This window comes from Oncorhynchus tshawytscha, unplaced genomic scaffold, assembly GCF_018296145.1.
Source record: "Oncorhynchus tshawytscha isolate Ot180627B unplaced genomic scaffold, Otsh_v2.0 Un_contig_4324_pilon_pilon, whole genome shotgun sequence".
Lineage (NCBI taxonomy): Eukaryota > Metazoa > Chordata > Actinopteri > Salmoniformes > Salmonidae > Oncorhynchus > Oncorhynchus tshawytscha.
This window is the reverse complement of record NW_024609799.1, coordinates 29,013-47,070: the sequence shown is the minus strand read 5'-3', so window position 1 is coordinate 47,070 and position 18,058 is coordinate 29,013. Positions and strand designations below refer to the sequence as shown.

The following is an 18,058-nucleotide window of genomic DNA, read 5'->3' as shown; positions in this document are numbered from 1 at the left end:
ACAACATACTGACCTACACAACAACGCACCGACCTACACAACAACATACTGACCTACACAACAACATTCTGACCTACACAACAACATTCTGACCTACACAACAACGCACCGACCTACACAACAACATACTGACCTACACAACAACATTCTGACCTACACAACAACATTCTGACCTACACAACATACTGACCTACACAACAATGCACCGACCTACACACCAACATACTGACCTACACAACAACATTCTGACCTACACAACAACATACTGACCTACACAACAACGCACCGACCTACACAACAACATACTGACCTACACAAACAACGCACTGACCTACACAACAACATACTGACCTACACAACAACATTCTGACCTACACAACAACATTCTGACCTACACAACAACATTCTGACCTACACAACAACATTCTGACCTACACAACATACTGACCTACACAACAATGCACCGACCTACACACCAACATACTGACCTACACAACAACATACTGACCTACACAACAACATACTGACCTACACAACAACATACTGACCTACACAACAACGCACCGACCTACACAACAACATACTGACCAACACAACAACGCACCGACCTACACAACAACAACATACTGACCTACACAACAACATTCTGACCTACACAACAACATTCTGACCTACACAACAACATACTGACCTATACAACAACATACTGACCTACACAACAACGCACCGACCTACACAACAACGACCGACCTACACAACAACATACTGACCTACAACAACGTACATACACAACAACATACCGACCTACAAACAACGCACCGACCTACACAACAACGCACCGACCTACACAACAACATACCGACCTACACAACATTCTGACCTGACAACAACATACTGACCTACACAACATTCTGACCTGCACAACAACATACTGACCTACACAACAACGCACCGACCTGCACAACAACGCACCGACCTACACAACAACAACATACTGACCTACACAACAACATTCTGACCTACACAACAACATTCTGACCTACACAACATACTGACCTACACAACAACGCACCGACCTACACAACAACATACTGACCTACACAACAACATACTGACCTACACAACAACATACTGACCTACACAACAACATTCTGACCTACACAACAACGCACCGACCTACACAACAACATACTAACCTACACAACAACATACTGACCTACACAACAACGCACCGACCTACACAACAACGCACCGACCTACACAACAACGCACCGACCTACACAACAACACCGACCTACACAACAACGCACCGACCTACACAACAACATTCTGACCTACATGGGTCTCCCCCCTCACCCGTTGTACTTAATTGTTTGGCGGCGCCGCCTCATGCGTCTCACACGCGCACCCCCCCCCCCTGTTGTACCCAATTGTTTGACGTAGGCGCGGGCCAGGGTGACACCACTCTTGATGTCACAGATGTAGTTGTAGAGGTCGTAGAGGATGCTCCGGTTGGGGGCGTTGGACAGGCGGTTAAACATGGTAAACACAGCAACACACATCACGTCAAAACACTTCGCCCTGGAACGCCACTCTGCTGTCTGTAGAGAGGGAGAGAGGAGGCAGAGAGATACATAGAGACAGAGAGAGGGAGATACATAGAGACAGAGAGAGAGATACATAGAGACAGAGAGAGAGAGATACAGAAACAGAGAGAGAGATACATAGAGAGAGAGATACATAGAGACAGAGAGAGAGATACATAGAGAGAGAGAGAGAGATACATAGAGACAGAGAGAGAGATACATAGAGACAGAGAGAGAGAGACAGAGAGACAGAGAGATACATAGAGAGAGATACATAGAGAGAGAGATACATAGACAGAGAGAGAGATACATAGAGAGAGAGAGATACATAGAGACAGAGAGAGAGATACATAGAGACAGAGAGAGAGATACATAGAGACAGAGAGAGATACATAGAGAGAGAGATACATAGAGAGAGAGAGACAGAGAGAGAGAGATACATAGAGAGAGAGAGAGGGATACATAGAGACAGAGAGAGAGATACATAGAGACAGAGAGAGGGATACATAGAGACAGAGAGAGGGATACAGACAGAGAGAGGGAGATACATAGAGAGAGAGATACATAGAGAGAGAGATACATAGAGAGAGAGATACATAGAGACAGAGAGAGAGATACATAGAGAGAGAGATACATAGAGAGAGAGAGGGATACATAGAGACCGAGTGAGGGATACAGACAGAGAGAGGGAGATACATAGAGAGAGAGATACATGGAGACAGAGAGAGGGATACATAGAGAGAGAGGGATAGATAGAGAGAGTTAGTGAGAAAGAGAGAGAGTGTGTATGTGTGTTAGAGTTGTCCATGTAAGTTCTTACAATTTCCACATCAATAAAGATACTTATATTATTACATTGATTGAATGAGTCCCACTCAGTCTTTGTCTCTATATCCCACACTGCCTCTGAGTCCCTTCAGCCAGTCCAGTCCCAACACACACACACTCCTCACCATCTCAGTCCCAACACACACACACTCCTCACCATCTCAGTCCCAACACACACACACACACCTCACCATCTCAGTCCCAACACACACACACTCCTCACCATCTCAGTCCCAGCACACACACCCTCCTCACCATCTCAGTCCCAACACACACACACTCCTCACCATCTCAGTCCCAACACACACACACACTCCTCACCATCTCAGTCCCAGCACACACACCCTCCTCACCATCTCAGTCCCAACACACACACACTCCTCACCATCTCAGTCCCAACACACACACCCTCCTCACCATCTCAGTCCCAACACACACACACACTCCTCACCATCTCAGTCCCAACACACACACACACTCCTCACCATCTCAGTCCCAACACACACACACTCCTCACCATCTCAGTCCCAACACACACACACACACACACTCCTCACCATCTCAGTCCCAACACACACACACACACACTCCTCACCATCTCAGTCCCAACACACACACACACACACACACACCTCACCATCTCAGTCCCAACACACACACACACTCCTCACCATCTCAGTCCCAACACACACACACACTCCTCACCATCTCAGTCCCAACACACACACACACACACTCCTCACCATCTCAGTCCACACACACACACACACTCCTCACCATCTCAGTCCCAACACACACACACACACACACTCCTCACCATCTCAGTCCCAACACACACACACACACACACTCCTCACCATCTCAGTCCCAACACACACACACACACACTCCTCACCATCTCAGTCCCAACACACACACACACACTCCTCACCATCTCAGTCCCAACACACACACACTCCTCACCATCTCAGTCCCAACACACACACACTCCTCACCATCTCAGTCCCAACACACACACACTCCTCACCATCTCAGTCCCAACACACACACACTCCTCACCATCTCAGTCCCAACACACACACACTCCTCACCATCTCAGTCCCAACACACACACACCTCACCATCTCAGTCCCAACACACACACACTCCTCACCATCTCAGTCCCAACACACACACACTCCTCACCATCTGTCCCAACACACACACACACTCCTCACCATCTCAGTCCCAACACACACACACACTCCTCACCATCTCAGTCCCAACACACACTCCTCACCATCTCAGTCCCAACACACACACACACCTCACCATCTCAGTCCCAACACACACACACACCTCACCATCTCAGTCCCAACACACACACACACTCCTCACCATCTCAGTCCCAACACACACACACACACCTCCTCACCATCTCAGTCCCAACACACACACACACTCCTCACCATCTCAGTCCCAACACACACACACTCCTCACCATCTGTCCCAACACACTCCTCACCATCTCAGTCCCAACACACACACACTCCTAACCATCTCAGTCCCAACACACACACACTCCTCACCATCTCAGTCCCAACACACACACTCCTCACCATCTCAGTCCCAACACACACGCACTCCTCACCATCTCAGTCCCAACACACACACACCTCACCATCTCAGTCCCAACACACACACACACCTCACCATCTCAGTCCCAACACACACACACACCTCACCATCTCAGTCCCAACACACACACACACACCTCACCATCTCAGTCCCAACACACACACACTCCTCACCATCTCAGTCCCAACACACACACACACTCCTCACCATCTCAGTCCCAACACACACACACACTCCTCACCATCTCAGTCCCAACACACACACACTCCTCACCATCTGTCCCAACACACTCCTCACCATCTCAGTCCCAACACACACACACTCCTCACCATCTCAGTCCCAACACACACGCTCCTCACCATCTCAGTCCCAACACACACACACTCCTCACCATCTCAGTCCCAACACACACACACACACCTCACCATCTCAGTCCCAACACACACACACACCTCACCATCTCAGTCCCAACACACACACACTCCTCACCATCTCAGTCCCAACACACACACCCTCCTCACCATCTCAGTCCCAACACACACATACTCCTCACCATCTCAGTCCCAACACACACACACTCCTCACCATCTCAGTCCCAACACACACACCTCCTCACCATCTCAGTCCCCACACACACACACCCTCCTCACCATCTGTCCCAACACACTCCTCACCATCTCAGTCCCAACACACACACACACTCCTCACCATCTCAGTCCCAACACACACACACACCTCACCATCTCAGTCCCAACACACACACACTCCTCACCATCTCAGTCCCAGCACACACACACTCCTCACCATCTCAGTCCCAACACACACACACTACCTCACCATCTCAGTCCCAACACACACACACACACTCCTCACCATCTCAGTCCCAACACACACACACACTCCTCACCATCTCAGTCCCAACACACACACACTCACCATCTCAGTCCCAACACACACACACACACTCCTCACCATCTCAGTCCCAACACACACACACACTCCTCACCATCTCAGTCCCAACACACACACACCCTCCTCACCATCTCAGTCCCAACACACACACACTCCTCACCATCTCAGTCCCAACACACACACACTCCTCACCATCTCAGTCCCAGCACACACACCTCCTCACCATCTCAGTCCCACACACACACACTCCTCACCATCTCAGTCCCAACACACACACCTCCTCACCATCTCAGTCCCAACACACACACACTCCTCACCATCTCAGTCCCAACACACACACACACCATCCTCACCATCTCAGTCCCAACACACACTCCTCACCATCTCAGTCCCAACACACACACACACACACACTCCTCACCATCTCAGTCCCAACACACACACACACACTCCTCACCATCTCAGTCCCAACACACACACACTCCTCACCATCTCAGTCCCAACACACACACACACTCCTCACCATCTCAGTCCCAACACACACACACACACTCCTCACCATCTCAGTCCCAACACACACACACACACTCCTCACCATCTCAGTCCCAACACACACACACACACACACACACACCTCACCATCTCAGTCCCAACACACACACACACACACACTCCTCACCATCTCAGTCCCAACACACACACACACACTCCTCACCATCTCAGTCCCAACACACACACACTCCTCACCATCTCAGTCCCAACACACACACACTCCTCACCATCTCAGTCCCAACACACACACACTCCTCACCATCTCAGTCCCAACACACACACACTCCTCACCATCTCAGTCCCAACACACACACACTCCTCACCATCTCAGTCCCAACACACACACACTCCTCACCATCTCAGTCCCAACACACACACACTCCTCACCATCTCAGTCCCAACACACACACTCCTCACCATCTCAGTCCCAACACACACACTCCTCACCATCTCAGTCCTAACACACACACACTCCTCACCATCTGTCCCAACACACTCCTCACCATCTCAGTCCCAACACACACACACACACCTCACCATCTCAGTCCCAACACACACTCCTCACCATCTCAGTCCCAACACACACACACACCTCACCATCTCAGTCCCAACACACACACACACCTCACCATCTCAGTCCCAACACACACACACACTCCTCACCATCTCAGTCCCAACACACACACACACACTCCTCACCATCTCAGTCCCAACACACACACACACTCCTCACCATCTCAGTCCCAACACACACACACTCCTCACCATCTGTCCCAACACACTCCTCACCATCTCAGTCCCAACACACACACACTCCTCACCATCTCAGTCCCAACACACACACACTCCTCACCATCTCAGTCCCAACACACACACTCCTCACCATCTCAGTCCCAACACACACGCACTCCTCACCATCTCAGTCCCAACACACACACACACCTCACCATCTCAGTCCCAACACACACACACACCTCACCATCTCAGTCCCAACACACACACACACACTCCTCACCATCTCAGTCCCAACACACACACACACTCCTCACCATCTCAGTCCCAACACACACACACACTCCTCACCATCTCAGTCCCAACACACACACACACTCCTCACCATCTCAGTCCCAACACACACACACTCCTCACCATCTGTCCCAACACACTCCTCACCATCTCAGTCCCAACACACACACACTCCTCACCATCTCAGTCCCAACACACACACACTCCTCACCATCTCAGTCCCAACACACACACTCCTCACCATCTCAGTCCCAACACACACGCACTCCTCACCATCTCAGTCCCAACACACACACACACACCTCACCATCTCAGTCCCAACACACACACACACCTCACCATCTCAGTCCCAACACACACACACACCTCACCATCTCAGTCCCAACACACACACACTCCTCACCATCTCAGTCCCAACACACACACCCTCCTCACCATCTCAGTCCCAACACACACATACTCCTCACCATCTCAGTCCCAACACACACACCCTCCTCACCATCTCAGTCCCAACACACACACCCTCCTCACCATCTCAGTCCCCACACACACACACCCTCCTCACCATCTGTCCCAACACACTCCTCACCATCTCAGTCCCAACACACACACACACTCCTCACCATCTCAGTCCCAACACACACACACACACTCACCATCTCAGTCCCAACACACACACACTCTCACCATCTCAGTCCCAGCACACACACACTCCTCACCATCTCAGTCCCAACACACACACACACATACCTCACCATCTCAGTCCCAACACACACACACACTCCTCACCATCTCAGTCCCAACACACACACACACTCCTCACCATCTCAGTCCCAACACACACACTCCTCACCATCTCAGTCCCCACACACACACACACTCCTCACCATCTCAGTCCCCACACACACACACACTCCTCACCATCTCAGTCCCCACACACACACACACTCCTCACCATCTCAGTCCCAACACACACACACACTCCTCACCATCTCAGTCCCAACACACACACACACTCCTCACCATCTCAGTCCCAACACACACACACTCCTCACCATCTCAGTCCCAACACACACACACTCCTCACCATCTGTCCCAACACACTCCTCACCATCTCAGTCCCAACACACACACTTCTCACCATCTCAGTCCCCACACACACACACACCCTCACCATCCCAGTCCCCACAACACACACACTCCTCACCATCTCAGTCCCAACACACACACACACTCCTCACCATCTCAGTCCCAACACACACACACACTCCTCACCATCTCAGTCCCAACACACACACACACTCCTCACCATCTCAGTCCCACACACACACACACACACACTCCTCACCATCTCAGTCCCCAACACACACACACTCCTCACCATCTCAGTCCCAACACACACACACACTCCTCACCATCTCAGTCCCCAACACACACACACACTCCTCACCATCTCAGTCCCCACACACACACACACACACTCCTCACCATCTCAGTCCCACACACACACACACTCCTCACCATCTCAGTCCCAACACACACACACACACACTCCTCACCATCTCAGTCCCCACACACACACACACTCCTCACCATCTCAGTCCCAACACACACACACACTCCTCACCATCTCAGTCCCAACACACACACACACACTCCTCACCATCTCAGTCCCAATACACACACACTCCTCACCATCTCAGTCCCAATACACACACACTCCTCACTCATCTCAGTCCCACACACACACACACACTCCTCACCATCTCAGTCCCAACACACACACACACACCATCTCAGTCCCAACACACACACACACTCCTCACCATCTCAGTCCCAACACACACACACTCCTCACCATCTCAGTCCCAACACACACACACACTCCTCACCATCTCAGTCCCAACACACACACACACTCCCTCACCATCTCAGTCCCAACACACACACACTCCTCACCATCTCAGTCCCAACACACACACACACCTCACCATCTCAGTCCCAACACACACACACTCCTCACCATCTCAGTCCCAACACACACACACACTCCTCACCATCTCAGTCCCAACACACACACACACTCCTCACCATCTCAGTCCCAACACACACACACTCCTCACCATCTCAGTCCCAACACACACACACTCTGCTCACCATCTCAGTCCCAACACACACACACACTCCTCACCATCTCAGTCCCAACACACACACACACTCCTCACCATCTCAGTCCCAACACACACACACTCCTCACCATCTCAGTCCCAACACACACTCCTCACCATCTCAGTCCCAACACACACACACACTCCTCACCATCTCAGTCCCAACACACACACACACTCCTCACCATCTCAGTCCCAACACACACACACACTCCTCACCATCTCAGTCCCAACATACACACACACACACACACACACACTCCTCACCATCTCAGTCCCAACACACACACACACTCCTCACCATCTCAGTCCCAACACACACACACTCCTCACCATCTCAGTCTCTGCATCTCCCACTGCTTCTCTGTGTGCTTTCAGCCAGTCCAGTTCCGTCAGCATGGTTCTAGCAGTAGAACCGTGTTCATACGGCAGGTAGAACAGTTCTGAGAGGAGCTGGAGATCGTCCAGGGTCAGGGGTTCTGCAGTGAACAGGGGGTTGTCCCCAGAACCTGGCACGTACACAGGGTCTCCCACGTCAGTCTGCATGGGCTCCTCGTCAGAGGACTCTTTCTTCAGGTGGGTGGGGTTCAGAGGTCGAGGGCCTGAGGTGAAGACGACAGCCAGAGAGTTAATTCATCCGTTTTATCTCTTCACAATGAGTAGATGTAATTAAAAAGTGGATCTGGAATCACGGTCCTCATGGAGACGAGGATGTGTTGTGTTTGTGTGGTTTTCATGTGTTTGCCCACGAGGGGATAAATAAAGTTGTATTGACTGTTGAAGCTGCCCTCTTGGTTGGTCATCTTTCCCCTCTGTACCTCCAGGCTGGTCCGTGCTGAGGAACTCCTGTAGCCAGTCAGTCAGGGCCAGGGTGAGGGCTCTCTTGGGGCTGTAGCAGGGGTCTGAGCCTGCCTCATCATCATCATCACCACCTGCTGGGGCGATGACGTAGTTTAGGTTTAGTTTAACTCATTGGCATTGTGGTTCATCCTAAGATTGGAAGGTTGGGGGTTCGATCCCCCAGGTTGAGTCATACCAAAAACTAAAACAGGGTGCCGATGCCTCTCTGCATGGCACTCAGGGGATGGATTGGGGGCGAGGCCTCTCTGCATGGCACTCAGGGGATGGATTGGGGGCGAGGCCTCTCTGCATGGCACTCAGGGGATGGATTGGGGGCGAGGCCTCTCTGCATGGCACTCAGGGGATGGATTGGGGGGGATGGATTGGGGGCCCTCTGCATGGCCTCTCTGCATGGCACTCAGGGGATGGATTGGGGGCGAGGCCTCTCTGAGGCCTCTGGATTGGGGGCGAGGCCTGCATGGCACTCAGGGGATGGATTGGGGGAGGCACTCAGGGGATGGATTGGCCTCTCTGCATGGCACTCAGGGGATGGATTGGGGGCCTCTCATGAGGCCTCTCTGCATGGCACTCAGGGGATGGATTGGGGGGATGGATTGGGGGCGAGGCCTCTCTGCATGGCACTCAGGGGATGGATTGGGGGCGAGGCCTCTCTGCATGGCACTCAGGGGGATGGATTGGGGGGGATGGATTGGGGGCGAGGCCTCTCTGCATGGCACTCAGGGGATGGATTGGGGGCCGAGGCCTCTCTGCATGGCACTCTGGATTGGGGGCGATATGGCACTCAGGGGATGGATTGGGGGCCCTGCATGGCACTCAGGGGATGGATTGGGGGGTTCTGCATGGCACTCAGGGGATGGATTGGGGCTGAGGCCTCCCATAGACTTCAGGGGATGGATTGGGGGCATTAAAAGGAGTGTAAATCAGTAACACCTCATAGATACTCACTCATCTCCACGTCTCTCTGTCTCCTCCTCCTTCAGACCGGCACCACGTCGCCAGGGTGTGGATCGCCACGAAGTTAGGGTGGTACTCACAGTTAGGGTTGGTCAGCACCCCTCTCAGCTTGGGGATCAGGTCTGTGGGACGATCCTAAGAAGAGGAAGACATGTAGCGAATTGGGGGGGTGGGGGAGAGAAGAGGACCACAGTAGTGGAGGAGAAAAACTTCTCTATTATTCTACATCTACTATTAACATATTCCCCGTCTACCACTGCTTCTAGAACACTGCTTCTAGAACACTGCTTCCAGAACACTGCTTCCAGAACACTGCTTCTAGAACACTGCTTCTGAACACTGCTTCCAGAACACTGCTTCCAGAACACTGCTTCTAGAACACTGCTTACAGAACACTGCTTACAGAACACTGCTTACAGAACACTGCTTCCAGAACACTGCTTACAGAACACTGCTCTAGAACACTGTCTTTGCCAGAACACTGCTTCTGAACACTGTTCTGCAGAACACTGCTTGGGGGGCACTGCTTCTAGACACTGTTTCCAGAACACTGCTTCTAGAACACTGTTTCCAGAACACTGTTTAATAGAACACTGCTTCTAGAACACTGTTTCCAGAACACTGCTTCCAGAACACTGCTTCTAGAACACTGCTTCTAGAACACTGCTTCCAGAACACTGTTCAGAACACTGCTTCTAGAACACTGTTTAGATCCTAAGAAGAGAACACTGTATGGTCTTCCAGAACACTGTTCCAGAACACTGTTTCCAGAACACTGCATTTCCAGAACACTGCTTCTAGAACACTGTTTAGAACACTGCTTCTAGAACACTGCTTCCAGAACACTGCTTCCAGAACACTGCTTCTAGAACACTGCTTCTAGAACACTGCTTAATACTGTTCTAGAACACTGCTTCTAGAACACTGCTTCTAGAACACTGGTTCAGAAGAACACTGCTTCCAGAACACTGCTTCAGAACACTGTCACTTTTAATCCAGAACACTGTTTCAGAACAGAACACTGTTTCCAGAACACTGCTTCCAGAACACTGTTCTCAACACTGCTTCTCACTGTTTCCAGAACACTGCTTCCAGAACACTGCTTCCAGAACACTGTAGAACACTCTGGGGTCATAGTAACACTGCTTCCAGAACACTGCTTCCAGAACACTGCTTCCAGAACACTGCTTGCAGAACACTCTTCTAGAACACTGCTTCCCTAGGGTTCCAGAACACTGTTCCAGAACACTGCTTCCAGAACACTGCTTACAGAACACTGCTTCTAGAACACTGCTTCCAGAACACTGCTTCCAGAACACTGCTTCTAGAACACTGCTTACAGAACACTGCTTACAGAACACTGCTTATAGTGCAATAGTAGTGCATTATATAGACAATAGTGGTTGAATAGACAATTAATAATTATCATAAACCTTCCACAATAGAAGGTGAATAGAAAAGTCTATTAATAATAGAGACACCTTGTATGGTCTCATCCCCTGGGGTCATAGTATTAATAATAGACACCTTGTATGGTCTCATCCCCTGGGGTCATAGTATTAATAATAGACACCTTGTATGGTCTCATCCCCTGGGGTCATAGTATTAATAATAGACACCTTGTATGGTCTCATCCCCTGGGGTCATAGTATTAATAATAGACACCTTGTATGGTCTCATCCTCTGGGGTCATAGTATTAATAACAGACACCTTGTATGGTCTCATCCCCTGGGGTCATAGTATTAATAATAGACACCTTGTATGGTCTCATCCTCTGGGGTCATAGTATTAATAATAGACACCTTGTATGGTCTCATCCTCTGGGGTCATAGTATTAATAATAGACACCTTGTATGGTCTCATCCCCTGGGGTCATAGTATTAATAATAGACACCTTGTATGGTCTCATCCCCTGGGGTCATAGTATTAATAATAGACACCTTGTATGGTCTCATCCCCTGGGGTCATAGTATTAATAATAGACACCTTGTATGGTCTCATCCCCTGGGGTCATAGTATTAATAATAGACACCTTGTATGGTCTCATCCCCTGGGGTCATAGTATTAATAATAGACACCTTGTATGGTCTCATCCTCTGGGGTCATAGTATTAATAATAGACACCTTGTATGGTCTCATCCTCTGGGGTCATAGTATTAATAACATACACCTTGTATGGTCTCATCCTCTGGGGTCATAGTATTAATAGACACCTTGTATGGTCTCATCCTCTGGGGTCATAGTATTAATAGACACCTTGTATGGTCTCATCCTCTGGGGTCATAGTATTAATAGACACCTTGTATGGTCTCATAGTATTAATAATAGACACCTTGTATGGTCTCATCCTCTGGGGTCATAGTATTAATAATAGACACCTTGTATGGTCTCATCCTCTGGGGTCATAGTATTAATAACAGACACCTTGTATGGTCTCATCCTCTGGGGTCATAGTATTAATAGACACCTTGTATGGTCTCATCCCCTGGGGTCATAGTATTAATAATAGACACCTTGTATGGTCTCATCCTCTGGGGTCATAGTATTAATAGACACCTTGTATGGTCTCATCCCCTGGGGTCATAGTATTAATAATAGACACCTTGTATGGTCCCATGAAGATTCTCTGGGGGTCGTAGTCATTGGCGTGGATGTTGTCCCAGATAACCGGCGCCCTCTTCAGGACGGAGGACACCTCTACAATGGACTCTACCGTGATGTGGTGCGACACCACCTTAGGACCTGCAGGACAGGATAGCATAGAGTGGGTTAGATGGGATGCCTGATAGTCTTTACACTGCGCTTTGTAATGTCCTTAAAACTCACTCATCCGAGGAAACATTCCAGGAGCTAAATTAGGAAACAGAACATAGTTGGTGGGAAACAAAAGGAAGGAAAGTGACTTCCTGTCTGGTCTCACCTGTCCAGAGAACATCAATCCCAGGTAGGAGGTTCTCTCCCACAGTGTGAAGGTAGGCCGACTGGGAGACGTTAGGAGTGCAGAATGCTGCACAGTAATCTGAAACAAACCACAACACACACAGACATTCTAGTCCTTGACGACTCTTGCAAAAAGCAGCAAATTGTGAGAAAATAAATAATTTATATTGAATCTTAAAACAGGGTGTGTCCAATATGGCTGCCAGCAACCAACATGTAATGGAACACTGCTTTTAATTACAATGACCTTCTCACGGTGCGGTTGTCTGACATTGGAATGTTGGTATGGAATTGGAATGTCCATTCTAGATCCTTCTGATTCTATTTCTATGGGTCTGACTGACCGTTTGTATATTCTAGATCATTCTGATTCTGAGGTGATGGTCCGACCTCTGACCTCACCTGTGGGGCAGAAGAGGAAGGTGTCAGGCTGTCCCAGGTGTGTGAACACCTCATTGGTGACAGCTACCTGGGCGTGGGCGAACGAGCTGAATGCCTGCTTGTCCGCCGGACACATCTCTGTCTCGATGTCGTCGAAGAGGAGGGAGAAGGAACTGCAGCCGAACCCACTCACCTGGAAGAGGAAGGGAGGAGAAATCAGCTTTTCTCTCTAAACATAGTTCTAATAGCCCCACTTGGTCCAGTTCTAGGCTACCATAGTTCTGGAACATCACTTGGTCCAGTTCTAGGTTACCATGGTTCTAGAACATCACCTGGTCCAGTTCTAGGTTACCATGGTTCTGGAACATCACCTGGTCCAGTTCTAGGTTACCATGGTTCTAGAACATCACCTGCTCCAGTTCTAGGTTACCATGGTTCTAGAACATCACCTGCTCCAGTTCTAGGTTACCATGGTTCTAGAACATCACCTGCTCCAGTTCTAGGCTACCATGGTTCTAGAACATCACCTGCTCCAGTTCTCGGTTACCATGGTTCTAGAACATCACCTGGTCCAGTTCTAGGTTACCATGGTTCTAGAACATCACCTAGTCCAGTTCTAGGTTACCATGGTTCTAGAACATCACCTGGTCCAGTTCCAGGTTACCATGGTTCTAGAACATCACCTGGTCCAGTTCTAGGTTACCATGGTTCTACAACATCACCTGGTCCAGTTCTAGGTTACCATGGTTCTAGAACATCACCTGGTCCAGTTTCCTCTTCAGGGTGGCAACCTCTTTGGGGTTGGAGAATGTGATGTCCAGTCCAGGGGAAATGGCGTAGATGAAGTCCACTCCGTTCTTCTTCGCTGCAGTTATCAGAGCAACCAGTTTCTCTGGAACAGAAGATTAAGATTCACCCCAAATGGCACCCTATTCCCTTTATAGTGCACTACTTTTGACCAGGTCCAAGGTCGTGCATTATATATCCTGTACATGCTGTATAGATTAGGGAAGATGGTGCCACGTCAAAGTAAAATAAAAATACAATTATAACTTCACTTAACCAGGTAAATGGATTGACAAGAACACATTTTATTTGTCCATGTCTCAGACCTAAAGACGTGCACCATCTACTTCTACTATCTGAGGGAAATGGTCATTCGAGACAGAGGCTTTCACAACAATGCGATAGTTGCTAAGTAGATCAATTAAATCAAAGTAGATCAAAAGGTAAATGGGAGTGGATCTTCAGGTCAAAGTGAGGGCATCAACGATGATCTGACATGACAACATATCAACAGTATGGAGCTGCATCTCCTAGGCAACGCCACAACAACACACATCACAATCACTATGTCTCTTATCTGAACTAAGGGTGGGGTGTAACTAGGTGGTACTGATAGGCCACAGGGGTCAGGGGTTTGCAACGCTGTGTGTGTGTGTGTGTGTGTGTGTGTGTGTGTGTGTGTGTGTGTGAGAGACGCTGTGTCCTCCTAACCTGCCTCCTCAGGTGAGTACAGGTCCCTCCAGTACATTCTGTGTTTGTAGTCATCTTTAGGGGCGTAGAGGTACGTGTTCAGACCCCACTTCTTCTCCCTACACAAACAAACACACTGAGACACTTCTGCTCTCTACACAAACAAACACACTGTATGAGACACTTCTGGAAAAGCAACAACTTCCTGTCAGGACTGGATCGGTGGAAGCAACAACTTCCTATAAGGGCTGGATCGGTGAAAGCGGCAACTTCCTGTAAGGACTGGATCGGTGAAAGCGGCAACTTCGTGTAAGGACTGGATCGGTGAAAGGAACAACTTCCTGTAAGGACTGGATCGGTGAAAGGAACAACTTCCTGTAACGACTGGATCGGTGAAAGGAACAACTTCCTGTAAGGACTGGATCGGTGAAAGCAACAACTTCCTGTAAGGACTGGATCGGTGAAAGCAACAACTTCCTGTAAGGACTGGATCGGTGAAAGGAACAACTTCCTGTAAGGACTGGATCGGTGAAAGCAACAACTTCCTGTAAGGACTGGATCGGTGAAAGGAACAACTTCCTGTAAGGACTGGATCGGTGAAAGCAACAACTTCCTGTAAGGACTGGATCGGTGAAAGCAACAACTTCCTGTAAGGACTGGATCGGTGAAAGCAACAACTTCCTGTAAGGACTGGATCGGTGAAAGCAACAAGGTGGATAATAAGTTCCCTGTGAAGAAGAGGGAGAGAAAGAGTATGATGAAGAGGGAGAGAAAGAGTATGATGAAGAGGGAGAGAAAGAGTATGATGAAGAGGGAGAGAAAGAGTATGATGAAGAGGGAGAGAAAGAGTATGATGAAGAGGGAGAGAAAGAGTATGATGAAGAGGGAGAGAAAGAGGATGATGAAGAGGGAGAGAAAGAGTATGGGTGAGTGTGTGTTTAGAAATGGTTTACTACCTTTGGAAAAGCTCAGTCCTCTGTTCCATAGTCCATGGTCGCCCGTAAAAGCCTGAGTGAAGCAAAGGTCATAAACGTTTACAGTTGTCACGCATAATGTGGCGCACAGAGCAAAGCTGTCATCAAGGCAACGGGTGGCTGCTTTGAAGAATATAAAATAGATTTTCATTTGTTGAACCCTTTTTTGCTTACTACATGATTCCATATGTGTTATTTCATAGTTTTGATGTCTTCACTGTTATTCTACAATGTAGAAAATAGTTTTAAAAAATAAATAAAAACCCTGGAATGAGTAGGTGTGTCCAAGCTTTTGACTGGTACTGTATATATATCAGGGATGGGTAACTCCGGTCCTCCAGAGCCTGATTGGTGTCACTGTTTTTGCCCCAGCTAACACACCTGACTCCAACGATCAACTAATAGTCATCTTCAGTTTAGAAAGCAATGAGCTTAAATCAGCTGTGTTTGCTAGAGATAGGGGGAAAGTGACACCCCTCCACCCCTCAGGACTGGAGTTTCCCATCCCTGATATAAACTCAGCAAAAAGAGAAACGTCCCCTTTTCAGGACCCTGTCTTTCAAAGATAATTTGTAAAAATCCAAATAACTTCACAGATCTTCATTGTAAAGGGTTTAAACACTGTTTCATTGACCCATAAACAGTTAATGAACATGCACCTGTGAAATGGTTGTTAAGACACTAACAGCTTACAGACGGTAGGCAATTAAGGTCACAGTTATGAAAACTTAGGACACTAAAGAGGCCTTTCTACTGACTCTGAAAAACACCAAAAGAAAGATGCCCAGAGTCCCTGCTCATCTGCGTGAACGTGCCTTAGGCATGCTGCAAGGAGGCATGAGGACTGCAGATGTGGCCAGTGCAATAAATTGCACTGAGACGCCTAAGACAGTGCTACAGGGAGACAGGACGGACAGCTGATCATTCTTGCAGTGGCAGACCACGTGTAACAACACCTGCACAAGATCGGTACATCCGAACATCACACCTGCTGTACAGGTACAGGATGGCAACAACTACTGCCCGAGTTACACCAGGAATGCACAATCCCTCCATCAGTGCTCAGACTGTCTGCAATAGGAGGAGAGAGGCTGGACTGAGGGCTTGTTTGCCTGTTGTAAAGGCAGGTCATCACCAGACATCACCGGCAGCAACGTCGCCTATGAGCACAAACCCACCGTCGCTGGACCAGACAGGACTGGCAAAAAGTGCTCTTCACTGACGAGTCGCGGTTTTGTCTCACCAGGGGTGATGGTCGGATTTGCGTTTATTTTATTTATTTAAAAAGAAAAATGATTTTTTTACCCCTTTTTCTCCCCAATTTCGTGGTTTCCAATTGTTTAGTAGCTACTATCTTGTCTCATCGCTACAACTCCCGTACGGGCTCAGGAGAGACAAAGGTTGAAAGTCGTGCGTCCTCCGATACACAACCCAACCAACCCAACCTGCTTCTTAACACAGCGCCATCCAACCCGGAAGCCAGCCGCACCAATGTGTCGGAGGAAACACCGTGCACCTGGCAACCTTGGTTAGTGCGCACTGCGCCCGGCCCGCCACAGGAGTCGCTGGTGCGCGATGAGACAAGGACATCCCTACCGGCCAAACCCTCCCTAACCCGGACGACGCTAGGCCAATTGTGCATCGTCCCACAGACCTCCCGGTCGCGGCCGGTTACGACAGAGCCTGGGCGCGAACCCAGAGTCTCTGATGGCACAGCTGGCGCTGCAGCACAGCGCCCTTATCCACTGCGCCAACCGGGAGGCCGGATTTGTGTTTATTGTC

The 18,058-nt window shown here is 49.3% G+C and overlaps 1 protein-coding gene across 1 annotated transcript in view; it reads right to left on the bottom strand.

Moving 5' to 3' along the window:
* Positions 1–18,058, bottom strand: part of ogal (O-GlcNAcase like) — a 47,328-nt gene that overhangs the window by 27,269 nt on the left and 2,001 nt on the right. Inside the window, exons 2-11 of the mRNA XM_042318274.1 lie at positions 16,259–16,310; positions 15,324–15,421; positions 14,588–14,718; positions 13,848–14,019; positions 13,426–13,524; positions 13,108–13,247; positions 10,498–10,639; positions 9,508–9,621; positions 9,023–9,291; positions 1,427–1,601 (exon numbers count right to left, since the gene is read on the bottom strand). Coding sequence (XP_042174208.1) covers positions 1,427–1,601; positions 9,023–9,291; positions 9,508–9,621; positions 10,498–10,639; positions 13,108–13,247; positions 13,426–13,524; positions 13,848–14,019; positions 14,588–14,718; positions 15,324–15,421; positions 16,259–16,310 — 1,392 coding nt within the window. The remainder of the gene's footprint in view (positions 1–1,426; positions 1,602–9,022; positions 9,292–9,507; positions 9,622–10,497; positions 10,640–13,107; positions 13,248–13,425; positions 13,525–13,847; positions 14,020–14,587; positions 14,719–15,323; positions 15,422–16,258; positions 16,311–18,058) is intronic.